Source organism: Schistocerca serialis, chromosome 11, assembly GCF_023864345.2.
Source record: "Schistocerca serialis cubense isolate TAMUIC-IGC-003099 chromosome 11, iqSchSeri2.2, whole genome shotgun sequence".
Classification (NCBI taxonomy): Eukaryota; Metazoa; Arthropoda; class Insecta; order Orthoptera; family Acrididae; genus Schistocerca; species Schistocerca serialis.
The window spans coordinates 199,269,706-199,294,944 of record NC_064648.1 but is presented as its reverse complement, the minus strand read 5'-3'; the positions used below and the strand labels follow the sequence as shown (position 1 = coordinate 199,294,944).

The 25,239-nt window shown below is 40.5% G+C and overlaps 1 protein-coding gene across 2 annotated transcripts in view; it reads right to left on the bottom strand.

Moving 5' to 3' along the window:
* The window catches only part of LOC126426848 (potential E3 ubiquitin-protein ligase ariadne-2), a 91,586-nt gene extending 68,264 nt beyond the window's left edge, over window positions 1-23,322 (bottom strand). For both annotated transcript variants that reach the window (XM_050088870.1, XM_050088869.1), the window contains exon 1: window positions 22,503-23,322. In XM_050088870.1, coding sequence (XP_049944827.1) covers window positions 22,503-23,098 — 596 coding nt within the window. In that variant the 5' untranslated portion in view covers window positions 23,099-23,322. The remainder of the gene's footprint in view (window positions 1-22,502) is intronic.
* Window positions 23,323-25,239: the final 1,917 nt, after the last annotated feature.

Below are 25,239 nucleotides of genomic sequence, written 5' to 3'. Positions count from 1 at the left end.
TGTGGCCTAAAGAAAATGGTAGCCTCCCACGACTTCAATGAAGAATAATATTATGCTGGATTTTCCATTGTTCAATGAAGAATATGTTACTTCAAACAACATTTCATGGCAACCAGTTGAAAACTTCAGCTTTGTAAAGTTTCTGAAATGTACATTGTCACCACAAACATCAACTTTTCGTTTGGTAGTGAGGTCAGTAACACTCTCTAAGGTTCCGGAACCTTCACTGTAAATTTTAAGAACTGGAATGCTGAAACCAAGAGATTAAGGTAGAGTATTCCTTCAAGAGCTTCCAGTTATTGTGAAGAAACAGGCATCAGTGTGGCCAGGGAGCATTCCTACAACAGTGAAAATTTGTGCTTTGGACCCTTACAGAAGTGAATACTGGAGAAGTTGGTGAGACGGCTTTTCAAAAATGTTCATGTACAGAGTGTAGGGAGAACAGCACTTATAAAACTGGTTCACCAAAAGATCAAAAGATGTCAGGAGCCTGCATAATGCTACTATCTCAAAATCAACGACAGTGTTCTTTATTCCCTTATTGTTCTCAGTGCCTCAACTGATTGTTTAATTTTTGCCTATTTCTTCTTGTATTCATGGCTTACTATAATAATAAAGGTTAATTACTTGAAAAAAATTAAAATTATACATTTTTCAAACTATTGGGACTCAAAGGGTTAATAAGATGAAAACAGGGTGCTATTTCACTAAGGACACATACAGTGCTGGAAATTAGTATAAAGCCATGGTTATTTGTCGAAAAAACATGTTTATTTATGTATTTGGTATTGCATGCATTTTTCCTGTACAGTTTACAACAAACTAAAGTGAAACACATTTTACCATAAGCATTGATATTTAAGAAGTTTAATGAAACAAGACAACCTTAAAGGTGGAAATTAATATAAATGCATTTACGAACTATCAGAATAACATAACATATAAAGTAAATAGATCACAATCACAGTCTGGGACACACCTGAAGTTACTTCTTCATCTGATGACTTCTTTTCATCTACGATAACATGCTGTGTCCTCCCTACCAAAAAGTCCTCAATCCAGTGGCAAATTTCACTTGACACCTCATATGATTGTACTTTTGACAATAAGCGTAGGTTCAGTACTGAGTCAAATGCTTTTCGGAAATCAAGACATGCTGCATATACCTGACTGACTCGGTCCATAGCTTTCAGTATATAACGTGAGGAAAGTGCGAGTTGGGTTTCACACGATTGATGTTTTCGGAACCCACGATGGTTGGCATTGAGGAGGTCATTCTGTTCGAGACACCTCATTATGTTTGAGCTCAGAATATGTTCCAAGATTCTACAACAAATTGATGTCAAGGATATTGAATGGTAGTTTCGTGGATCACTTCTACTACCCTTCTTGTAAACAGGTGTGATCTGTATTTTTTTCCAAGAACAGAGCATGGTATTTTGTTCAAGGGATTTATGACTGTTTATAGTTAGCAGTCCTTGAGAAAAAAGGCACTCGTAACCAATCTTGGGGTATTTTAAAGATTTTATACACCAATGCCATAGCTCTCATTGGACTTCAGGACAGTGAGAAACTGAGAATTTGAAGAGGAATCAGGCAAAAAGATTCAACATCAACAAAACTATTCACAGAAGCAGTCGTGGGAATCTTCAGATCCATCAACCGAAAGGTAGAAAAAGGAATACGGTATAGTGCACTAATGGTGTACGTGGGTCTCGTCTTGTGTACCTGTGTCGGGAATTTGTTGACATCCATCAAAGTCAATCAGGTGATAGTAATATGGTAGTTGATGAGGATCACTACAACTAATTATTTCTCTCCACAAAAGCTACGACTTAATTACATTTGTTTTCAACGTGGGGAATGCAAGAATAACTTTTGCTGATCTGGTTGTCATGAATATTAAGGTTGCTTACTGGTTTCTTTGGTGATGAAAAAACCACACGAGCTGACAGACTGATATCTAGCAAAGCCTGAAGCCTAGGTTAGGCTGGAGTGCGACAATTTTGTTGTGAGTTCACAGTGTCAATGAATGTGAACTGAAGAGAGACACATGTAGTGACAGACTGACCTTTAGTGTAGGCAAAGATCAGTTGGAAAGTGACAGTTTGCCTGTGAGTTGGTGAAGCGAATGAATGTAAATAGGAGAAAACTACAAGTAGTAAAAAACTGACATATAGCGTAGCCCGAGGCCTAGTTTGCTGTGAGCCGACAGAATTACTGCACAAGATGAAAACACAATTTCCATAATACACTGACGTGTGGCATAACCTGAGATATACACTGCTCAAGCCAGTCTTGGCCTCGGTCTCTGGTGTAACGTCACATGACCTGGACTGCTGTTGAAATTGCTCATCAATATTTTATAAAGTTTTAGTCTTCAGTTACTTATTTTAAACTTTATTTGTGTTAATATTTGCCGTAAAAGTAACTTATTAGTGAATTTTCATTCATCTCAGCCTTTCTTTCTGTGTTACTGACTTTAGTGGTCCGTTATTCGTGAGTGTGCTTACGTTGTTCATCCAAGTCACACGCCTCAGTACTGTCTTTACATTTCGTGGTGTGCAGTTGCAGCTGTAGCGGTTATAAAGCTAAGTACTAACAAAGTTGTTTGTGCACTGTATTCGAATATTAAGTGTGGAAGTTTTTAATTGTTTATTCAAATATTAGCAGTGTGTTTACATTTCACAACATGCAGTTTTAGCTGTAGCGGTTCTTAAGTTCTAACAAAGTTGTTTGTAGCGAAATAGCAGTTTAATAAACTTTTGGAAACATTCGCTCAATGTTTTTGAATTTTCTGTACGTTGAAGTCGTTCAGCAAATTTTGTGTGGTAGTTTTCGGCTGAGGTTTCTTATTGTTTCTAGTGAAATATATCAGTAAAATTTTCATTCAGTGTTTTAACTTCGTTGAGTGCTCCAGTGGCCACTTGAATTTTTGGTTTTAGCTAATAAATTGTTTGAAGCTTTGTTGGTATTGGTACTAGTTATGGTTTGCTAGTATTAATAAAAGTTGTCGCTTTCTTAGCAGAGAGAGAATTTCGAGACTACTACTGATAGGTCTACAAATAGTTCCACTAGTGTAACTGAACTTAGGTAACGTAGATGCAGACGTCTAGTTTTTTTCAGTAACTAGAAAATTTTGCAACGCGTGATAAGTGTGGGCTTTGTCGTAGATTTATGAGTAGTGGGTTACGGTGTGGGATTTATTCAAATATTTTCACTAGGGGGAATGCAGTGGGAAATCAAGACCCTCTCCTGGGAATGCAGAATTTGTAGTAGAAATAAGCTGATAGAGGAGTGGGAGTGTAAGATCTGTGCCCTTCAGGTGCGGTTATAATACGCAAAGGAGGAACTAGGTAGGTTGAGAAGGGTAGTGGAGACAAGCCTCTTGTAGCTGTAGGTGTAGGAAACATGCAACGGTCCTCAGCAGTTAGGAGAAAATCAGTTGCAAAGTCTAACAGAAAGAAGAAGGTTCTGCTGCTAGGTAGTTTGCACGGAAGAGGTGTGTGCCAGCACTTGCAGGAAGTGTCGAGGAGCGAGTACCAGGTCACCAGCATTGTGAAGCCTAGTGCAGGGTCGGTTCAGGTGACTGGGAGTATAGGAGAGTTATGTACAAATTTTACGAAAGAGCATCAGGTATCGATTGTGGGTGCAGCAGGGAGTAGTCTCGATAGGGACGGGGAATATGACGTAGGTGGTGACCTGGTAAAGATAGCTACCTAAACTCGTGGCACTAACGTGCATTTCGTGCAACTGTTTCAGCGTCACAATCGACCTCATCTTAATGCGGGTGTTAGGTGCGTTAACACGGGGCTGGAGAAGGCGCCGATGGCAGAGGGCACGGGTCACATCGCAGAGGGCACGGGTCACATCTCAGTGGTGCCAGTTGGACCTATCAGATCAGGTTTCAGCAAGCATGTCCTGCACCTCAATAGGTATGGGAAGGGGAAGCTGGCAAAGTTTATAGGTGACAATGTAGTGGGTAGTGGTGGGATCACTCGTGGAAAAATTCCTGTAGTACTTGGTGTTACAGCTGCACCGTTTTTAGACTGAAGTCAGCTGATAAGTATACCTGCTTAAAGAGAGTCCCTCTAACTAAGAAATCACCTTCAGAGGAGGTCAGGTATCCAAGTAGAGAAGGAATTAGCATATTTCATCAAAATATAACAGGTATTAGAGATAAAGTTAATTCAGAGGCTTCCTTTACCAGGATACAGATTAGCTGGCTGTTTTTTAAGGAGTTCCCAGTGGAGTGGGGGAGTCGCCATGTACATAAAAAACAGTCTTCTGTTTGAGTCCATAGATGAATCACGGCACAGCACAGAACAGATATTTGAATGTTGGGCAGCACCAGTTGTATTTAGCGAAATTACACTTCTAATTGTTATTGTTTATAGGTCCCCTAACTCTGACTTCAGAGCATTTCTGCTCAAGCTAGAGAGGTTTCTTGATTCACTTTATAGGAAGTACCAAAAATCAGTTATATGTGGTGACTTCAATATTTATTTTGTATATGATTGTGCAAGAAAAAGGATTATGGTAGATCTCCTAAACATATATGATCTGATGCAGACTGTTTTTCCAACTAGGGTGTAGGGGAACAGTAATTCAGCCATAGACATATTTTTATTTGTTCTTCATTATTACATGGGCATTCTGTTAGTAAAAGGGTGAATCGCCTTTTAGAACATGATGCACAAATTTTAACACTAAAAGGTTTTTGTATTCAAACAAATGTTACAGATAATTACAAACTACTGTATGTAGAGAAGCTAATCCAATGGCAATAGAGAGTTTTTTAAACCTCGTTAAGGAACAAGAGTGGCAGGATGTTCATAGTGCCGATAACATAGATTACAAAATAATGCTTTCTCACACTCTTTTAGAGTTGCTTTCCATTAGAACATTCTACATGCGGTACTAGCAGTTAAAGGCAGCCTGGGTGGCTGACTGGTGGGATAAGGATATCGTGTATATCAGAATGTTAGAAGGAGTCACAATCAAGCTACAAACAGTATTGTAATGTGCTTAAAAATGTTATTAGGAAGGCAAAGAGTATGCGGTACAGAAACAGAATAGTTAATTCACTGGATAAAATTAAAACCATATGGTCAGTTGTGAAGGAAAAAGTGTCTGGTCATCAGCAAAAGGTCGATGAAATGAAGTCAGTTTGTAGTAAAAATATTTCTGTTATTGATAAACCAGACATATGTACATTATTTAACAATCATTTTCTGGGTATTGCTGGTGACTTAAATAAAAATATAGTCTCTATGGTGAATCATATTACTCTCTTAGAAAATGCCTTTCCAACACTGATGTCTGAAATATTCCTGACAAGGGAGAGATTGAGTCAATAATTAAGTCACTGATGACTGAGGACTCTCATGGATATGATGGAACGCCTAGCAGAATATTAAAGTACTGTGTTGCACACGTTGGCCATGTGCTTAGCCATATCTGTAATTTTTCCTTTAAGAATGGTCAGTTTCCCAAATGATTAAAGTACTCAGCAGTAAAGCCACTTTATAAAAAGGGAGAAAGGGATACTGTAGACAATTTTAGGCCTATTTCTATGCCATCAGTTTTTGCTAAAGTTATTGAAAAGGTTTTATGTATCCTTTATGTAAGGATAATTGAGCATTTTATATCAAATAATTTGCTATCAAATATAGAGTTTGGCTTTAGAACTCATTTTAACAACTGAAAATGCTATATTCTCTTTTCTCTGTGAGATACTGGATGGATTAAACAAAAGGTTTCAAATGCTAGGCATATTTTTTGATTTGGAGGCACCCATAATACTAGAGAGCATATCATTTATATAAACAAGGAACTAAAGCGTTTTATTGTATTTATCACAAAATATTGCTCCAGAAGTTGGAACATCTTACTTTAACAACAGACAGCAAAACATCATTATTTACAGTGTTGAGAATGGCTGTGGTGTAGGGTCTGAGTGGGGTATGGTCAAATGGTGGTGGTGGTGGGGGGGGGGGGGGGGGGGGGGAGGGGGAGTGGAGGGGGTGCCACAGGGATCAGTTTTGGGGCCACTCTTGTTCCTTGTTTATATAAATGATATGCTCTCTAGTATTATGGGTACCTCCAAAATATCTTTCTTTGGTGATGACACTAGCTCGGTAGTAAAGGATGTGTGCAACATTGGCTCGGTTTCAAACGTTGCAGTTCATGACATAAGTTTGTGGCTTGTAGAAATAAACTAATTCTAAACTACAGTAAGAGTCAGTTTTTAGAGTTCCTAACGCACATTTCGACAAAACCTGACTTTTAACTTCACAGAATAGGCATATGAGTAGTGAAACTGAACAGTTCAAATTTCTAGGTGTCAAGATAGACAGTAAACTGTCATGAAAAGCCTACATTCAGGATTCTGTTCAAGGATTTAATGCTGTCATTTTTACTATTCAAACGGTATGTAAGTCACATGGTGTTATATTTTGGGGAAACTCTTCCCATTCTAAAAGGATATTTTCGGCTCAGAAACAGGCAGTTCGGGCAATAACTGGTGTAAGCTTGCGAAACTCTTGTCAACCCCTGTTCACTAGTCTTGGTACTCGTGACATTGTCCTCTCAATATAGATATTCTTTACTGTCATTTCTTGTAAACAATATCAGCTTATTCCAAAAATTAGCAGCTTTCACTCAGTTAATACTCGGCAGAAATGCAGTCTACATTTTGATCGAACTCTTGTGCAGAAAGGTGTGCAATTTACTGCTGCATACATTTTCAATAAGCTACCACAAGAATTAAAAAATCTTAGCACTAATCCAAGTGCTTTCAAATCAAAACTGAAGAATTTCCTCGTGGATGACTCCTTCTATTCTGTCGAGGAGTTCCCTGAAAAATTAAGCTGATTTTTATGTTATACTGTTGACTGAATATACTTAAACTTACAGCTTGACTTTTTTGGGTTGATAAACATTGTATCTGTAATTCCTTTTATGTTGTAATTTCATGTACTGACACATTCCATGACCTTTGAGATTTGCTTCTCAATTTGGTCCTACGGAACTAGACGTGCAAATAAATAACATTATGACGACCTACCTAATAGCTGGAATGTCCACTTTGGCACAGATAATAGTGGCAACTAATCATGGCGTGGAAGCAATGAGGCCTTGGTAGGTTGCTGGAGGAATTTGGCACAATTTCTGCACACACAATTTCGGGAGGGGGGCGATGAGCTCTGATACCTCATTCAATTACATTCCAGATGTCTTTGATCGAGTACAGATCTGGTGAGTTCATCGAATCACTCCATCACACTAGTGGCCTTGTGATACAGCGTGTTCTCTTGTCGAAAAATGCCACTGCTGTCAGGAAACGTGATCGTCAAGACGGGGTTTACACTGATAGCAAAGAGTGTACAATACTCCTTGGCCGTTACAGTGCCTCGCATGAGCTGCACTGCACCCAGGGATGCCCACATGAATGTTCCCCAGAGCACAATGGAGCCGCCATCAGCTCGCCCTCCCGTCGGCACTATGAAGGAGGTATCGGGATTCGTAAGACCGTGCAATGCTCAGCCACTGTGCTGAAGTCTAGTGCCCATTTCACTCACAGTCGCCAATATCGTGGAGCTAACACCGGCACACGCACGGGTTGTCGGCTACAGAGGCCTGTCTTTAGGAGTGTTAGGTGCAATGTGTGTTCAGATACACTTGTGCTCCTGATGTTACCCTACTGGGCATCCAAATTGCTGCACCACGAAGATCACGTGCTACAGACGCGAAATTTAACCGACAGGAACAAGATGCTGTGATATGCAAATGATCAGCTTTTCAGAGCATTCACACAAGGTTGTTGCAGGTGGCGACACCTACAACGTGCTGACACGAGGAAAGTTTCCAACCGATTTCTCATACACAAACAGCAGTTGATCGCTGTTACGTGGTGAAACGTTGTTGTGATGCCTCGTGTAAGGAGGTTAAATGTGTACTGTCACGTTTCCGACTTTGATAAAGGTCGGATTGTAGCCTATCGCGATTGCGGTTTATCGTATGGCGACACTGCTGCTCGCGTCGGTCAATATCCAATGACTGTTAGCAGAATATGGAATCGGTGGGTTCAGGAGGGTAATACGGAATGCTGTGCTGGATCCCAAAGGCCTCGTATCACTAGCAGTCGAGATGACAGCAATCCTATCCGCACGGCTGTAACAGATCGTGCAGCCATGTCTCAATCCCTGAGTAACAGATGGGGACGTTTGCAAGACAACAACCATCTGCACCAACAGTTCGACAACGTTTGCAGCAGCACGGACTATCAGCTTGCAGACCGTGGCTGCGATCACCCTGGAAGCTGCATCACAGACAGGAGCGCCTGCGGTGGTGTACTCGACGACGAACCTGGGTGCACAAATTGCAAAACATCATTTTTTCGGATGAATGCAGGTTCTGTTTACAGCATCGTGATGGTCACATAAGTGTCTGGTGACATCGCAGTGAACGCACATTGGAAGCGTGTATTCGTCATCGCCATACTGGCGTATTGCCCGGCGTGACGGTATGGAGTGCCATCGGTTACACGTCTCGGTCACCTCTCGTTCGCATTGACGGCACTTTGAACAGTGGACGTTACATTTCAGATGTGTTATGACCCGTGGCTCTATCCTTCATTCGATACCTGCGAAACCCTACATTTCGGCAGGATAATGAACGACCACATGTTGCAGGTCCTGTACGGGCCTTTCTGGATACAGAAAATGTTCGACTGCTGCCCTGGCGAGCACATTCTACAGATATCTCACCAATTGAAAACGTCTGGTCAATGGTGGCCGAGCAACTGGCTTGTCACAATACGCCAGTCACTACTCTCGATGAACTGTGGTATCGTGTCGAAGCTGCACGGGCAGCTGTACCTGTGCACGCCATCCAAGCTCTGTTTGACTCAATGCCCAGGCGTATCGAGGCCGTTATTATGGCCAGAGGTGGTTGTGCTGGGTACTGATTTCTCAGGATGTATGCACCCAAATTGTGTGAAAATGTAATCACATGTCAGTTGTAGTATAATATATTTGTCCAATGAATACCCGTTTATCATCTGCATTTCTTCTTGGTGTGGCAATTTTAATGGCCAGTAGTGTAGTTCTGCCACAGTTCACCGCCTGTTGTATTTTACCCGACTGCCCAGACTACGACGTCTGACACCTGTAATGAGATGTGGCTGCCCATTCCCATGATGTCTGGATACGGTTTCACCTCGGTTTCATCACATGTTGAAGACACTCACCACAGCACTCCTCAAACACCCAACAAGTCGTGCAGTTTCCACCATGCTTGTGCTGAGCCTCCAGGCCATCACAATGTGCTCTCGGTCAACTCGGCTACCTCGTGTGCCTTCCCCACGACGAGGCCCATACAACGGGCTTAAAGTGAGTTTGCTACAGCTTGTTTAATAGAAGTGACAAAACCTTATGGTTATGCATCAAGTTTTATAAAGTTTACTTAAGACATGGCTTGTTTTAGGCAAACACTTAAATAATATTTCATGTTCTGAAGAAGACATTATTACCAACATTGAAACCTAGGTAAACGATAAAGTTAACCTGCAACTGTAGGCTGTATATTCTTATATAAACAATATTAGTTGTTGTCGCTGAATAAAAATATAAAAAATTAAGAACATAATATCTTCTGCAAACTGTAGGAAATAAAGAACGAGAATCAAATTCTCTCTCTTCATCTGAGTCGAGCTTTGTCGTGTCAACTTAATTCGTCGCAAGAACTATTGTTGACAACAGCATGCAATGGGAAAGGCGCTGACCCTGTAATTGCTGTTGAGGAGACATATCTTAAACACCTCCTTTCCACTCTTAACACTGCACTGTTTGCCACCAGTACAGTTAAACTTATCAAAGCAATAGTGTGCCTACAGAACAATTATGCAGTTAACGTGTGAGAGAGACAAACCGCAAGGAATGACAGATGGCTGACATAATTAACAACATTAAATTACGAAATGTAGGGGGATTTGGTTGAGGAGCTTTCTACTGTGACACATTTGCTGGCTTTGTCAACTCTCAACCAAACTCCCATCTTTCGAGCTCATGTAGTACCTCGGGGTACCCTATACTTCAATTATCTTTTTTTTTTTTTTTTTCCTTATGTAGATATTTTATGTAGATTTCCCCCCTTAAACACCATAATGCTAAGTTATACTAAGGGTAATTCAAAAAGTAATAGCAAACTATCAATATTAAATGCAATTAAGACATCAGGCATTTAAACTTGCAGGAAGCGAAAATGCGTGCTTTGAGAAGTTCCGGCATATGTTGACAAATGGCAAGACGAGCTGAATAGGAAAGGCAGTTGAAACAAAATGGCCACATTCCTATCTGTGTGCACCGTAGAAAGAACAACGAGCAGTAATACAATTTTTGTGGTCGGAGGGCACAAAACCACAACAAATCTGTAAAAGGATATTCGAAAGGTATGAAGACGGCTGCGTTAGTGAGAAAAGAGTGTACGACTGGGTAGTTGCCTTTAAAACCAGACATACGTCAGTCGCAGAGCACCACTCTAGTCGTCCCAGCAAGACCGTTACTAAAGTTGTGGGACTTGCCAATGCCACGATTCGCGAGAACTGACGTATTTGTGTAGAAGCATTAGCCAGAGATCTGAGTACCAGTGTCGAATCCAGTCGTACCATTATTAGCGAGGTTCTCAAGTATCGTATTTTGTGTGCACGACAGGTGGCTAGGATGCGCACTGTTGAACACGAGATGACCCGTGTTCAGGCAGCCACATTATTTCCGGTGCAATATAACGCTGAAGGACACGACTTTCTGACACGTGTCGCAACAGGAGACGAAACCTGAGTGCATCACTATGAACCAGAAAGCAAATGACAGTCTTTGGAATGGCGACAGACATGATGATGATAATGATGATGATGATAGATGTGTGGGGCACTCAACTGCGCAGCTATCAGCGCCCGTACAAATTCCCAACCTTGCTCAGTCCAATCTCGCCACTTTCATGAATGATGAGGACAACACAACCACCCAGTCATCTCAAGGCAGGCGAAAATCCCTGATCACGCCGGGAATCAAACCCGGGACCCTGTGCTCGGGAAGGGAGAATGCGACCACGAGAACACGAGCCGCGTACAGTCGACATACATCTTCTCTAGCCAAGAAATAATTCAAGTCTCAACTTTCTGCTGCAAAGGTTCTTTTTGACTTCTTCCAGGATACGAATGGACCGATTTTGGAGCACTGTCCGAAAAGGGGTGAAACAGTTAACAGTGCTCGGTCCAGCACCACACTGGAGAACAAACTACAGCCAGCAATACGAGAGGTGTTGTTCGCCCTCATGACAATGTGTGCCCCCACACCTCAACTGCAACTTTTGCCATCATTCGGAGACTGAGATTTGAGGTCATACTGCATCCCCTATACACCCCCGATCTCGTTCCTACGGATTACCGTGTGTCTGTACCCCTGCAGGACGCTCTCAGAGGAAGACGATTTGAAAGTGAAGACGAGGCTAAGGAAACTGTACACTCTGGGTTGCAGACACAATCGAAATTCTTTTATTCAAATGGAACAGAAAAGTTGGTGTAACAGTATGAGAAGTGTATCAAAAAGGAGGATAATTACCTTGAAAAGTGACATCTTGTTTTTATCTGTAAGTAAATACATGCTTCACAAAAAATACTTTGCTATTACTTTTTGAATCACTCTTCTATTATGTGCTATATCATAACAATTCCACATCTACATATATATTTCGTAAGCCACCGTACAGTGCGTAGCAGAGGATACACAGTACCAATACCAGTCAATTACCTTTCCTGTTCCACTTGCAAACAGACTAAGGGAAAAATGCCTATATGCCTCTGTACAAGTCCTAATCTCTTTAATCTTATCTTCATTATCCTTATGCAGATTGTACGTTGGAGGTAGTAGAATCATTCTACAGTCAGCCTCAAATGTCAGTTCTCTAAATGTTCTCAATAGTTTCCTGTCAGGAAGGTCACAGTTCATAGTAATAGACGGCAAATCGTCGAGTAAAACTAAAGTGATATCAGGTGTTCCCCAGGGAAGCGTCCTGGGACCTCTGCTGTTCCTGATCTATATAAATGACCTGAGTGACAATCTGAGCAGTACTCTTAGGTTGTTCGCAGATGATGCTGTAATTTACCGTCTAGTAAGGTCATCCGAAGACCAGTATCAGTTGCAAAGTGATTTAGAAAAGATTGCTGTATGGTGTGGCAGGTGGCAGTTGACGCTAAATAACGAAAAGTGTGAGGTGATCCACACGAGTTCCAGAAGAAATCCGCCGGAATTCGATTACTCGATAAATAGTACAATTCTCGAGGCTGTCAATTCAACGAAGTACCTGGGTGTTAAAATTACGAACAACTTCAGTTGGAAAGACCACATAGATAATATTGTGGGGAAGGCGAGCCAAAGGTTGCGTTTCATTGGCAGATGCAACAAGTCCACTAAAGAGACAGCTTACACTACACTCGTTCGTCCTCTGTTAGAATATTGCTGCGCGGTGTGGGATCCTTACCAGGTGGGATTGACGGAGAACATCGAAACGGTGCAAAAAAGGGCAGCTCGTTTTGTATTATCACGTAATAGGGGAGAGAGTGTGGCAGATATGATACGCGAGTTGGGATGTAAGTCATTAAAGCAAAGACGATTTCGTCGCGGAGAGACCTCTTTAGGAAATTTCAGTCACCAACTTCTTTTTCGAATGTGAAAATATTTGGTTGAGCCCAACCTACATAGGTAGGAATGATCCTCAAAATAAAATAAGAGAAATCAGAGCTCGGAGAGAAAGGTTTAGGTGTTCGTTTTTCCCGTGCGCTGTTCGGGAGTGGAGTGGTAGAGAGATAGTAGGATTGCGGTTCGATGGACCCTCTGCCAAGCACTTAAATGTGAATTGCAGAGTAGTCATGTAGATGTAGATAGTCCTCCTCAAAAAGAACGTCACCTTCCTCCACGGATTCTCACCCGACTTCCCAAAGTATCTCCGTAACATTCAATAAATTTTTTTTCTGGGTTTGTGGGGTTTGTGAGCATTGTCAACATATATAAAACTACCGACGTTTTGGTCTCTGTTGCAAGCGACCTTCCTCAGGGTGTGAACCGGGACCGAAATGTCGGTAGTTTTATATATAGGGCGAGCACAAAGTCTTGCCCTGATTATAAAAATTTATAACAGAATAACAGTTTGACATAATAAGTTACTTTTGATGCCATTACATAGGTTAGTGTTACTAGTTGTTGTGACCAGCAGATGGCACTAGTGCTCCACAACACCGATGCGGTCTGTTAGGTCACATCAGTTGCTGGGAAAATGGCGTAGAAGCAGGAGAAGGCGCAATGTGTGCTTTGGTTTCACAATACGAAATCGCCCATCAGTGTTCAGTGTACATTTTGGCACTCTTACGGATGCACCCCTCCTGACATTTAATCAATAAAGCTACATGGTATGCAGATTTTAACAAAACGGGCAGCGTTGAACATCGTCCTCAAAGTGGCAGGCCTCGTGTAGGTGATGCAACTGTCAATTGTGTTCTGCAATCATTTCAACGGAGTTCGTCTAAATCAACTCGTCAAGCATCACGTCAACTTCAAATACTGCAAGGAAGTGTGGTGAAGATTCTTCATGAAAGGCTTAGGTTGCATGCTTACAAAGAGCAAATCGTGCAGGCCTCGCAACCCAATGATTTAGTGACACGCGCTGAATTTGCAACTGAGACTCTCAACAGGATTGATGGCACTAACAATTACTTGATTCACATATGCTTTACCAATGAATCCACCTTTCATATGTCATTGGAATGGTAAATAGACATAATGTCCCCATATGGAGTTCAGAGTCTCCACATGCTACTGTACAGTTACAGCGAGACAGGGAAAAAGCTAATGTTTGGTGCGGCCTCATGCATAACAAGGTTTTTGGACATTTTTTTGTGGAAAAATCCATTGCCGCTAACATTTACTTAGACGTTTTGCAACAGTTCATTGTCGCACAGTTAGAAGAATATCAACCATGGATACTTTTCCAGCAAGATGGAGCATTCGCCGCCGCCCCCCCCCCCCTCCTCCCCCCATGGCTCTGACGGTGCGTGACTTCCTGGATGAAACATTTCCGGATCGGTGGATTGGAAGGAACGGTCCAACACCCTGGCCACCCCGCTCTCCAGACATTACGCCCCTTGACTCTTTTTCTGGGGCTGTATCAAGGACAGAGTCTTTCTCACACCAGTTGCTGACGTCAACGAACTGAAGGCTAGGATAGAAGCTGCTGTGGGTACTGTGACAGAACACATGTTAAGAAACATCTGGTGGGAACTGCAATTTCCGAGCTACCCAAGGGAGCACACGTTGAGGTTTACTAACGTAAGTGGTCTTAAAAAAAACTACTAACACTAACCTATGTAGCGGCATCAATGTAAATTATTATGTTGAACAGTTATTCTGTAATAAATTGTTATAATCAGGGAAAGACTTCGTGTTCACCCTGTATATTGAGAATGCGGTCACAAACCCAGAAAAATTTTATTGAGTGTGACAATGGCTGCAGAAGCCTACATTTATATCTCCATAATGTTTGCATGTTGTTCGAACCTACCAGCAACATCTAGAAGCCCGCCTCTGAACTGCTTCAATTTCTTCCTTTAATCTAATCTGGTGGGGATCCCTAGCACTTGCTCTAGTGTCCTATATGTGGTTTCCTATAAAACATATAATATATACCAAATTAAAAGGAATAAACATATTACCAATGGCCCTTGGTTTGCTGAAAAGTTTACTCCAAAATATTTTAATGGAGAAACGTTACTACACCATTGAATTCGTGGAAAACAGTCTGACACTTTGAACAATAAAAATCGATAGCTAATATTGTATTGTTGTCTGTGTACAACATAGGAAATTGGTAAACTGTTACTTTATAGTAAATATTGTAGTGTTGTATTTATTGGCATTATTCTTGAAATAGTGTAAAAAGAATTTCTGTAAATCACTATAATTATATTTTTGCTAAACTTGATGTGTCTCCTGTACAACAGATCATATGATCTGTACAATGTATGTAATGAGACTAATAAATCACATTTTACACATTCTTACACAATAAAACACACTTTGATAAAATCTGCCAATAAAACAAAGTTAACCATTCACCTTCCCTAGTACAATCTTTACGTGCTCATTACATTTCTGACTCTTTTTCAACGTCATCCACATTAACTTACATTTTTCTACATTTAGAGCTAGCTGCCATTCATCACAACAACTACAAATTTTATCTAAGTCACCCTGTATCCCGTTACAGTCACTCAACAATGACACCCTTCTGTACACTACAGAATCGCCAGCAAACAACGCCAGATTGCTGCCCACCCCTCTGCCAGATCATTTATGTAGGAGGGGGGAGTTGGAAAATACGTTTCCACTGTCAACTGTGGTCAGCGTTGCGTGTGAAAGGAAAAAAAAGAGAATGAGACATTAAAGATAAGACATATCTTTATTTTTCTACATAATTTCAAAGTACATTGAGACATTTGTCATACTGCTTTATAAGCTTCAAAAAGCCTTCCAGGAAAAAATCAGGGTGTTGCATACGGAAGAAGCGTTGAACGGTTCGTTAGACGTCAGCATCGCTGCCAAAGCACTTTCTGCCGAGAGTCTTCTTCAAAGCAGGAAACAGACGGAAGTCACTTGGTGCGAGATTCAGACTGTAGGGCGGATGGTGTACGCATTCCCAACCAAGAGTTGCAATACGGTTTTGCGTTGCCGTCGCCGTGTGTGGTCTCGCATTGTCATCCGACAGCAGAACACCAGATCTGAGAAGGCCAGGCCGCTTTTCCCGAATCACCTCTTTCAATTTCAACAGAGTGGCACAGTACCGTGCAGCATTGACAGTTGCATCCTCCAGAAAGTCCAGCAGCAAAACTCCTTTGGCGTCCCAGAAAACGGTGAGTAGCACTTTACCTGCAGATGGAGTTCTTTCGAACAGGTGATGACGGATGTTTCCGCTCCACGGATGCAGCCTTTGATTCGAGCGTGTAATGGTGGACCCACATCACAATCCAAAACAGAAGGTCAGTGCCAGATTTGTGGTAACGCACGAGCTGTTCCAGCCTGAACGACGTGCGTTGTTCTGTGTGTGTCAGGGTCAGTTAGCGGGGCACCCATTGTGCCGACACCGTCCTGTATCGAAGAATGTCGTGGATGATCTAGTGAGCTCGCTCGTGTCCAATTCCAAGTTCTGCCACTAGTCTATCGATGGAGATACGTCAGTTCGCTTTAATCGTGTCATCCACCTTCCCGACAGTTGCATCTGTAGTGGCCGTGCGCGTCTTTCAAGGGCTCGGTATGACTTGCACTTGCTGACGTCCATCACTGAATTGCTGTCACCACCTCCGCACCATTTGCCTCGACATCACACCTGACCCGTACACCTCAACAAGGTGGTTATGAATTTCTGTGGCTGATACACCACGTGCCCATTCATAGCAGATAACAGCTCTCACTTCTGCCTGTGACCACGATTCCAAAACACACCTTCTCTCCATATCTCCGGGAAAAGACTGAGTGGTTGGCCTCCACTTTGCTCAGGCTCTGCGACAACCCCATCTGCTCGATTGTGGTCAACCTCTACCCAATAGTGTATCGGTGTCTCGCACTTGCGTGTTTACCTTCCATGTCGTCTTTCACCCATATCACACAACTCTGCCCACAGTCGACAGGGGAAACTTATTTTCAAACTCCACCTTGTATATATAGGATAATAGCACTCCTATCAAATTTACCTGGGGCACTGCTGACAATACCCTCGTCTCTGACGAACACTAGCGGTCGAGTACAATGTACAGGTTTGCCTTACTTGGGAAGGTTTAGAGCCACTCGCGTATCTGGAAATCTATTCCACATGCTTCTACTTTCATAAACAGCACTGTGTCAAAGGCTTTTCAGAAACATAGAAATATGGAATCTGTCTCTCGCTCTTTGCCCACAGTTTGCGGCAGCATATCATGTGAGCAAAGGACAAACTGCGTTTTGCACAAGCAACACTTTTTAAAATCCTTGCTGGGTTGTGGACAGACACTTTCCCCTCTCCCGGAAATGATTTATATTCGAACTGAGAATATCTTCAAGGATTCTGCAGCAAATATATGTTAAAGATATCAGTCCATAATTTTGTGGGTCAGTTCTTTTACCCTTCTGATATACAGGAGTCACTTATGATTTTTTCCAGACACTCTGGGACTTTGCACCAGGCAAGAGATTAGCAATAAATTCGAGCTAGGCAAGTGGTCAGTGTTGCCGAGTACTCTGTAAAACTGAAATAGGAATGCTACTTGACAGTGTAGCATCAATTTTTCACCATGTTACATCAGACCTGTTTCCCTAAAAAAGGCAGTCAACTGCTTTCAGTTTTAGTGAACCAACTTCACAACAGTCTTGTTTTATAACATTTACAGACACCTCGAGTACCTATCTTTTCAGTTTTAATGTTTTGTAAATAAACAGCAATACTTGTATTTGAGTTTAAATGGTTCCATGAAGTGGCAGACGGTTTTAAAGAAATATCGACAGAATCTAGTATCGGTGAATATTTAAGACAGAATGTCTGAAACTTCAAGCATTCTGCTTCTAGACTCACATACTGGACAAAATTGAAATGTCTGAATGGTGACATCTCCATTAAAACTGGATCAAGTTTCTGATCTAAAAACAGATACTATGCATCCAAAATTCTTGCTGTCTAGGATTTTAGACTTGATATAATTGAAAAAAAAAAAAAAAGAGTAAAAAGAACAATGAAACAATGGAAAATCCAGGATGGAATGTAACAATTTTATGAAAAGGATAGTTGCTACTCACCACATAGCAGAGATGCTGAGTCGCAGAAAGTGAGCTTTCAGCCAACAAGGCCTTCATCAGAAACAGACATCATACACACACACTCACACAAATGCAAATCGCACATACATGACCACAATCTCAGCTTCAACAGCTACAGACTGTGATCATGTGTGTGGGGGAGGGGGGAGTGGGGGCTATTTTCAATGAAGACCTTGTTGGCTGAAAGCTCACTTTTCGACAGTCTTTGTTGTGCCTGTCTGCGACTAAGGATTTCCGCTATGTGGTGAGTAGCAAGTATCCTTCTCATAATATTGTTACAAAACAACAATATATTTACATGTCAGAGCATTGGATCATAACTCTAAAATCAACAAAGAGGAATTTAAGTCTAAACTCACAGTAGTTACCAGAAATAAGTCGCAAGCACCTGAACTTTGGGAAGCGTAATAACTATTTGAAAGTAGACTGGCTATCAATTGCATGATTATATGCTATCCGAAATTTTAATAAGGCTTTCCTTAAATTAGTATTTGAACAAACAAATCCTGTATCAAAAGGGTAATCTGGGAAACAAAGGACAAAGAAAACCTCTGCGAAGTCAAGCAACTATGCATCAATATTCAATTGATATATCCAGAAGACCAGTGAGGATACAAGAGAAGAGCAATTTGAAATCATCCCTGCAATATGATACACCAATGAATCACATATACTTTAAAGACATTGCAGTAGATTTGAACACATGCTCTAGCAATAGCACTTTGCAGAATGACAATGACAATATTAGTGCTTATTATTCGAATATTAAGAACTTCAGTATGCAGTTGTGTTATGTGTAATAAAATTACAGGGTATCTAAGCACCAGTTCTTTGAAAATTGAGAATATGAAAGGTGTTTTAACTGATATAATGAGAAACAGATACGTATATTCCTTAATACAAAACTAATACTGATAATAAATTTCATGCCATACATTTTCCTTGAAGTTTCAGAGAGAAAGTGAACCACATCCAATAAATTTTATCCTTCCAAGCAATAACAGTACGAAAATCATCAAAACGAATGCAACCGGTCACCTCTGTGGCGACGGAATTTTTTTGTTTACCATGGCCCCACTGCTTTCAAGACACACAGCAACTCATCATCACACAGCATACATTTTTTATTTGTTAGTAGCCTTGTGGGAATTCACATGTGGAGTTATTTACAATCTGTGTTTATTCTTGGAGCACATGTGATGTTGGCAAACATAGCACTACACACATTGATCCGCAAAAACGTTAACAAACAAAGAAGACATGTATACCATCTGACAATGAGTCACTATGCACCTCAAAACTGGTGATGGTAAAATAAAACAATCTCTACCATCATGAAAAACGACTGCCTGCAGCCATTCCAATAACCTCCATCCATCTTTTACAGTGTTCCACATCTACAATGGGTAAAAGCATAATAACTGTATTCGAGTAAGTGAATATAAAGTAGCATACTAGCCTATTTAAATACTTACCAAAGATATAGTACCTGAACTGTGAAACAATTGAAATTGCATGCTTAATTAATTAACGTTGGTTTCCCTTTCCAGACATTACTCTGGAAACTGACTTTAATGGACTTGTCCACTTTCATTCTGATCTTTTTGTGGTAGATAAAAGATATTTTTGTAGCAAGAAAGAAAAACAAATTTTTATCATACTTTATGTTGCAAAATACAGGGGAAAAAACGCACACAGAGCATAAACAAAAACAAAGTTTTAGAACTGAGGTTTCCATAGTGTTTCACACAACGCAAATCTTTGTGCCTCCGTAGGAGGGAGGCACTCACATCACGATTAGATGTAATTAGGGCAAAGGCACCACTTATGGCCATCTTACAGACAATTCAGAATAGGCTATATGTTCACTACAGAAATAAAGTTTGCAAATTACTTCAAAAAATAATACCTATTGTTTCCAAGCCTGTACATTATAACTATGTAGGAATATATGTTTTTAAGTTTTATAACAAATTTTAAAAAAATTGAATAAATTCATACATTTCCCAAGTTTTGGCCACATTAATTCTAGCTATGGCTGCCCAGTCATTTCCGCACTTTTGGCTGCATATTAGGGGCCTATAATAAAACTGGGGCTTTGAGTTGTTGTAAAATCAATTTGCTATAAAGTAATTTGTTGTTTACACAAGCACATAAGGAAACAAAATAGCACAAAGTACATAAAGTTACAACAACTGAGTGGAACAGAAAAACAATTAGCCTAATGAAAATTGTTGTAATTCTATCTATGATTAATTCCCCTTCAGGAGCCAGAAAAAAGGTTTTATCCATAATAAAAACTCTGTTAGGATCATCTGACATATCCTTATTATTTACATTTTCAGATTCTTCCTGGAACTACTTTTTTTTTTCTTCCCCCCCCCCCCCCCCCCCCCCTTCCCAGTCAAAAAACCTCTGACGCCACTAACATTCAGCATCTTTGTGACTAAACTTTTGTATCTCTCCAGAAAGTCATATCACTTTTTCTCAGGCAGAATGTTTGCAAAGGAGACTTAGAAATTTACGAACCTGCCTTTACAGTAAGGTTTCGCATAGACACATGGAGATTTTTCTTAGTACCTAGAAACCCCATTAGAGACAAAAACATGGTGACAGTAGATTCTTGTGGAGGTAGACCAGAAATTGTATTTCTTAATGTCGTTGGAGCATTGTAGAGCCAGTAGCAGCCTTCCTTTCCTCAACAATAGCCTCCAGGGCCTATTTAACTTCATTGGGAGATTACTGAAACCTCCTGTTCTTTGGTTGACTCAAAATCCTTGAGTTAAAAAATGTTACATTTCATAATTTGTATTGCATATTTTAGTATGTTACAAGGATAGAGAAATTAATATGGGATGCTCCAGCAATCCTATTAATTGGGTCTATCTTGATATTAAAAAATACCAGAAATATTTTAAATAGGCCCACTTAAATGAAACTAGCTTAGTTAAAATACAGACAAAATTTGTATTATAGATGTTTCGTATAAATTTTTAAGTGGCAAAAACAGGACATGCATATGTCTCCACTTATGGACACAAGCATGGCCATAACATGGAACCAAGAATAAATATGGATCTGTTGCTGGCCACAGAAGTTTAAGTGTACTTTTGGGTTGTACAACATTTAACTTGTAAGAAATGAAACCTTACCTACTAACAAGTTAAGTTTCTACTGATGTTTTATTTAATCATGCAGAATATGAAAAACTGATACTGCATTGCTTAAAGAAAAATGCTATTAAGTTCAACTTCTTCAAAATAGACCTTTTCACAAAATTACAACTCCAAACAAGAAAAGGCATCTACACCTAACTGAACAGAACATTTCATTTTGACTGTAATACACTATTGTAAGAGTAGTTGGTATTCAAAAGAGATTAAAATTTTACTAATTACACCAGAGTGGTCATATTTGGGGTAGTAGCCAAAACTGGAGCCTTGATCCCACATTTATAGAACACTCCAAATATGCAATGATTTTTTGGAGGGGTTGAGTGCTACACCACAGTGAATCACAGACAATTCTACTGCCAATAAATATTTTCAAATTGAAGTCAATTGAACCACACACTACCCTGATCTGCCATAAGTGTGCATGTCATGGTGGGTGACACTCCACAGAAAACTGCACAACACTCTACATGTACATCCACATCTATACTCTGCAAACCAGCAAGAGGTGCATGGCAGAGGGTACGCCCCACTGTACCAGTTATTAGGGTCTCTTCCCGTTTCATTCACATAAGGAGCACAGGAAGAATGTTGTTGAATGCCTCTTGGCATGCAGTAATTATTCTTATTTTAACCTCAGAATCCCTATGTGAGCAATACACAGGGGGTTGTGATATATTCCTAGAGTCACCAATTAAAGCCAGTTCTTGAAACCTTGATAATAGACTTTCTTGAGGCAGAAACTTTTATACCTAGTTTCTACCAGTCTACCACTTCACTGCCTTCTGTATCTCTGTGACACTCTGCCATGGATCAAACAAACCAGGGACTGTTCATGCTGTCCTTCTATTCAGTATTTCCTGTTAATCCTCTCCGGTACAGGTCCCACACACATATTCTAGAACCACTTACACATGTGATTTGTGAGCAACCTCCTTTGTAGCTGAGACGATGTGATCATTCCATTTCATATCCCTACAAAGTAGTACAAGCAGATATTTGTATGAGTTAGCTAACTCCAATAGTGACTCACTGATATCAGTCATACTACATTTTTCGTTCTGCGAAGTGCACAATTTTAAATTTCTGAGCATTTAAAGCAAGTTTCTGGCTGAATAATTACATTGACAATGGTCTCTAGAACTTCTTGTATTGTTTTTGAATAACATGGGAAACATGATACAAATGTAATTTAACAGAAGTTATCCAGCAGAATACATTTTAAAAACGACACAAGGGATTGATGGAGAGGGACGGCCAATACAATAACAACTGGGACATAAATTTGAGGCTAAACTGTATAAGAATCCAAGTGTGTGTGTGTGTGTGTATATATATATGTGTGTGTGTGTGTGTGTGTGTGTGTGTAGGGGGGGGGGGGGTGAAAATAAGTCTATTAATTAGAAGCTGAAAAATATGAGAAATAAGGTACCTCTCTCTGGTGGCAGGCCGTGAGACCTGTGACAGAACGAAGTCTTCTGGAGCGAGAACGTCACAGTCTTTCGCCATGCAGCCAATGCCTGTCGAAACTCCCTGCAGTATTTGCACCTCAAAGTGCACCGACCAACAGTCCTTACAGAACTTGTGACCGCACGAAAGGGCGCTAAATTTATCATGCGGCTGCGTTAGTAGGCACACTGGACACTGAATGGCTTGTAGGGTTGTGCGGATCTGTCCCTGATCCACCGCCCCCGTTGTAGAAGACGCAGACGACTTGCGGTCCAGGAGGTTCACAGATTCGTCACCGAATTTCTTCACTATGTCCTGCACTGACCACCGGTTAGTATGCAACAGCACTTTAGCTAATGATGGGGTTATCTGCAAGCTGTTACTTAATGCTTCAACTGAGACGTTTAGATGCCGTTCCACTTCTTCCACACTCAGGCACTCGTAGCTGAAATATTCTGGATCTCGCTTCGTCGGGTCCGGTTGCTCCATTTCGCAATCATCCTCGTCATTGTAATAATCCGCGTAGCCACACTCGTCCTCTGAATAATCCATTCCTGATTCGCATTCCTCTCCAGACATCTTTGCTGCTAGCAATAAGCTGCAGCACTAAACGATTTCGTTATAACTTTTATTGTTGTTGTTATTGTTGATACTGCACGACGGTATGAAGTAGTACACATAACAAGCGAGGGAGAACACACTCTTAAAATGTTATTGATCGCATCAACACACTACCCAGTGACGACACTAATGTCAAAAGCCACTCGTGTGTAGGTTAACTTTTGCTGTCGCAGCTACTGCAAAACTTCACCGCATAACAGCGCTGCGGATCATCTCGTAGTGCGTGTGGTCACCGACAGTTGGCAGCAACAGAAATCATTTAAAAAAATGGCGGCTGGGCACTGGTGGTGAATAAATTTAATGACTGCTCATTTCAAGTTGCGAGAGTAAATATTACGGATGTGGACAACGTCGTAACTAAATATGGCTATTTTCTTAATTATATCTGTCTGAATTAAAAGAAAAACATGTGAAGTAAATATATACTAAAGGGAACATTGGTACATTCGAAACTGATTCGCGTACTTTTTTCCATTATATGAAACTGTAGCTAAAAAGTCGAAAACCAACAATGATTAGGGTGCAGGAATAACAAGCAATGTCTAGGGCGTGCGGGCCAGAAATATAACGTAAATACTTCGACGTCTTCGTTCACACACACGTAAACAAATGTAAAAAGAAACTATTAATGATCTCTACATCAGACATAGTTTGAGCTATTCTTATTATGCTTGTCCCCTCGTTCCTATCGATACAATCATTTTGCCGATGTAGGTGTTTTTATTCCGTGCTTCTACAACTCTCTGTTATAGATCCTCGCAGAAATTCTATCCCAAAAGTAAATGTGATTCGCCACTCGCAAGCCTTATATTGTAACTAGAAACTTCTCTGAATATTATCTAGTTAAAAATTGGGAAACCTAATAATAGTTTAACCAATATTACAATTACTGGAGAGCCACCATTGCTGGCAAGATACTGAACAAGAACAAAGGCTGAGAGGAACACATATAACAGAGGAGAAAATATAAAAGTATAATTACCAAGTTGTTCATACTTCCAAACATCCCCCTCTATTTAATAATTCCAATGGGAACTTCCAAAAATGACACATACATGTGGCAAATCACAAGCACAAACATTAACACACCAAGCATCTCTCACTTTCAATGTCCCCAACCTGAAACACCCTGTTGAATTGTGAACTCATAAATGCTTTTCTTAAGATATCTGCCACTTTTTCCTTGGAGCTGATAACTGAACATGTAGATGTCCGATGTAGAACAGTTGTATAAAATTGTATTTTATATCCACATACTTCACTCATTGATGTTCACATTTCTGTAATAGCAGTATGCACAATGATAATCGTCACAAACTGTCATAGGTTTCACAGATAAATTTAGCTTTACGTGTAGGAATGCATTTTGTACATCCACTTACTTCATAAAAATGTTGTGTTTATTTATTACACACCATGAAAAAAAAAGTAGTATCCTATTACTATGCAATATGACTCATATTTGGGATTGGTCAACACATAAAAATACCTGGGGGTGTAGCACTTTATAGGGATATGAAATGGACTGATCACATAGGTTCAGTCATGGATAAAGCAAGTGGCAGACTTCAGTTTATTGATAGAAAACTGGGAAAATGCAGTCAATCTACAAAAGAAGTTATTTACCAGTCACTCGTTTGACCCATCCTAGAACACAGCCAAAGCGTGTGGGACCCACACTAGGTAAAACGAACGGGGGTCAGGCGATATTGAATGTATACAGAGAAGGGCAAGATGAATGTTTGACCTGTGAGAGAGTGTCACACAGATGCTGAAGAAACTGAACTGGCAGTCTTTTGGAGACACTTCACCATCTTCGACTCCATATTGAACCATTGTGGACAGCGACCACCTATTATTATAAGGAAGGATAGAAATACCACAACCTGTCACAATGGGAGTAATAATCCAACAAATTTCCAGCAGGACATGTCACCAGTTTACTCCTGACTGTACACCAATAAAGCAATATGGTGACAGGAGTTAATTTGACTATAGCTCACTCAAATGCAGTTAACATGGCTATTTATAGCTGAAATCTGGTATGCAATAATAATTAAAAAGCCCAATGGGACTGCTGTATTCCTGTTCTTTCTCTC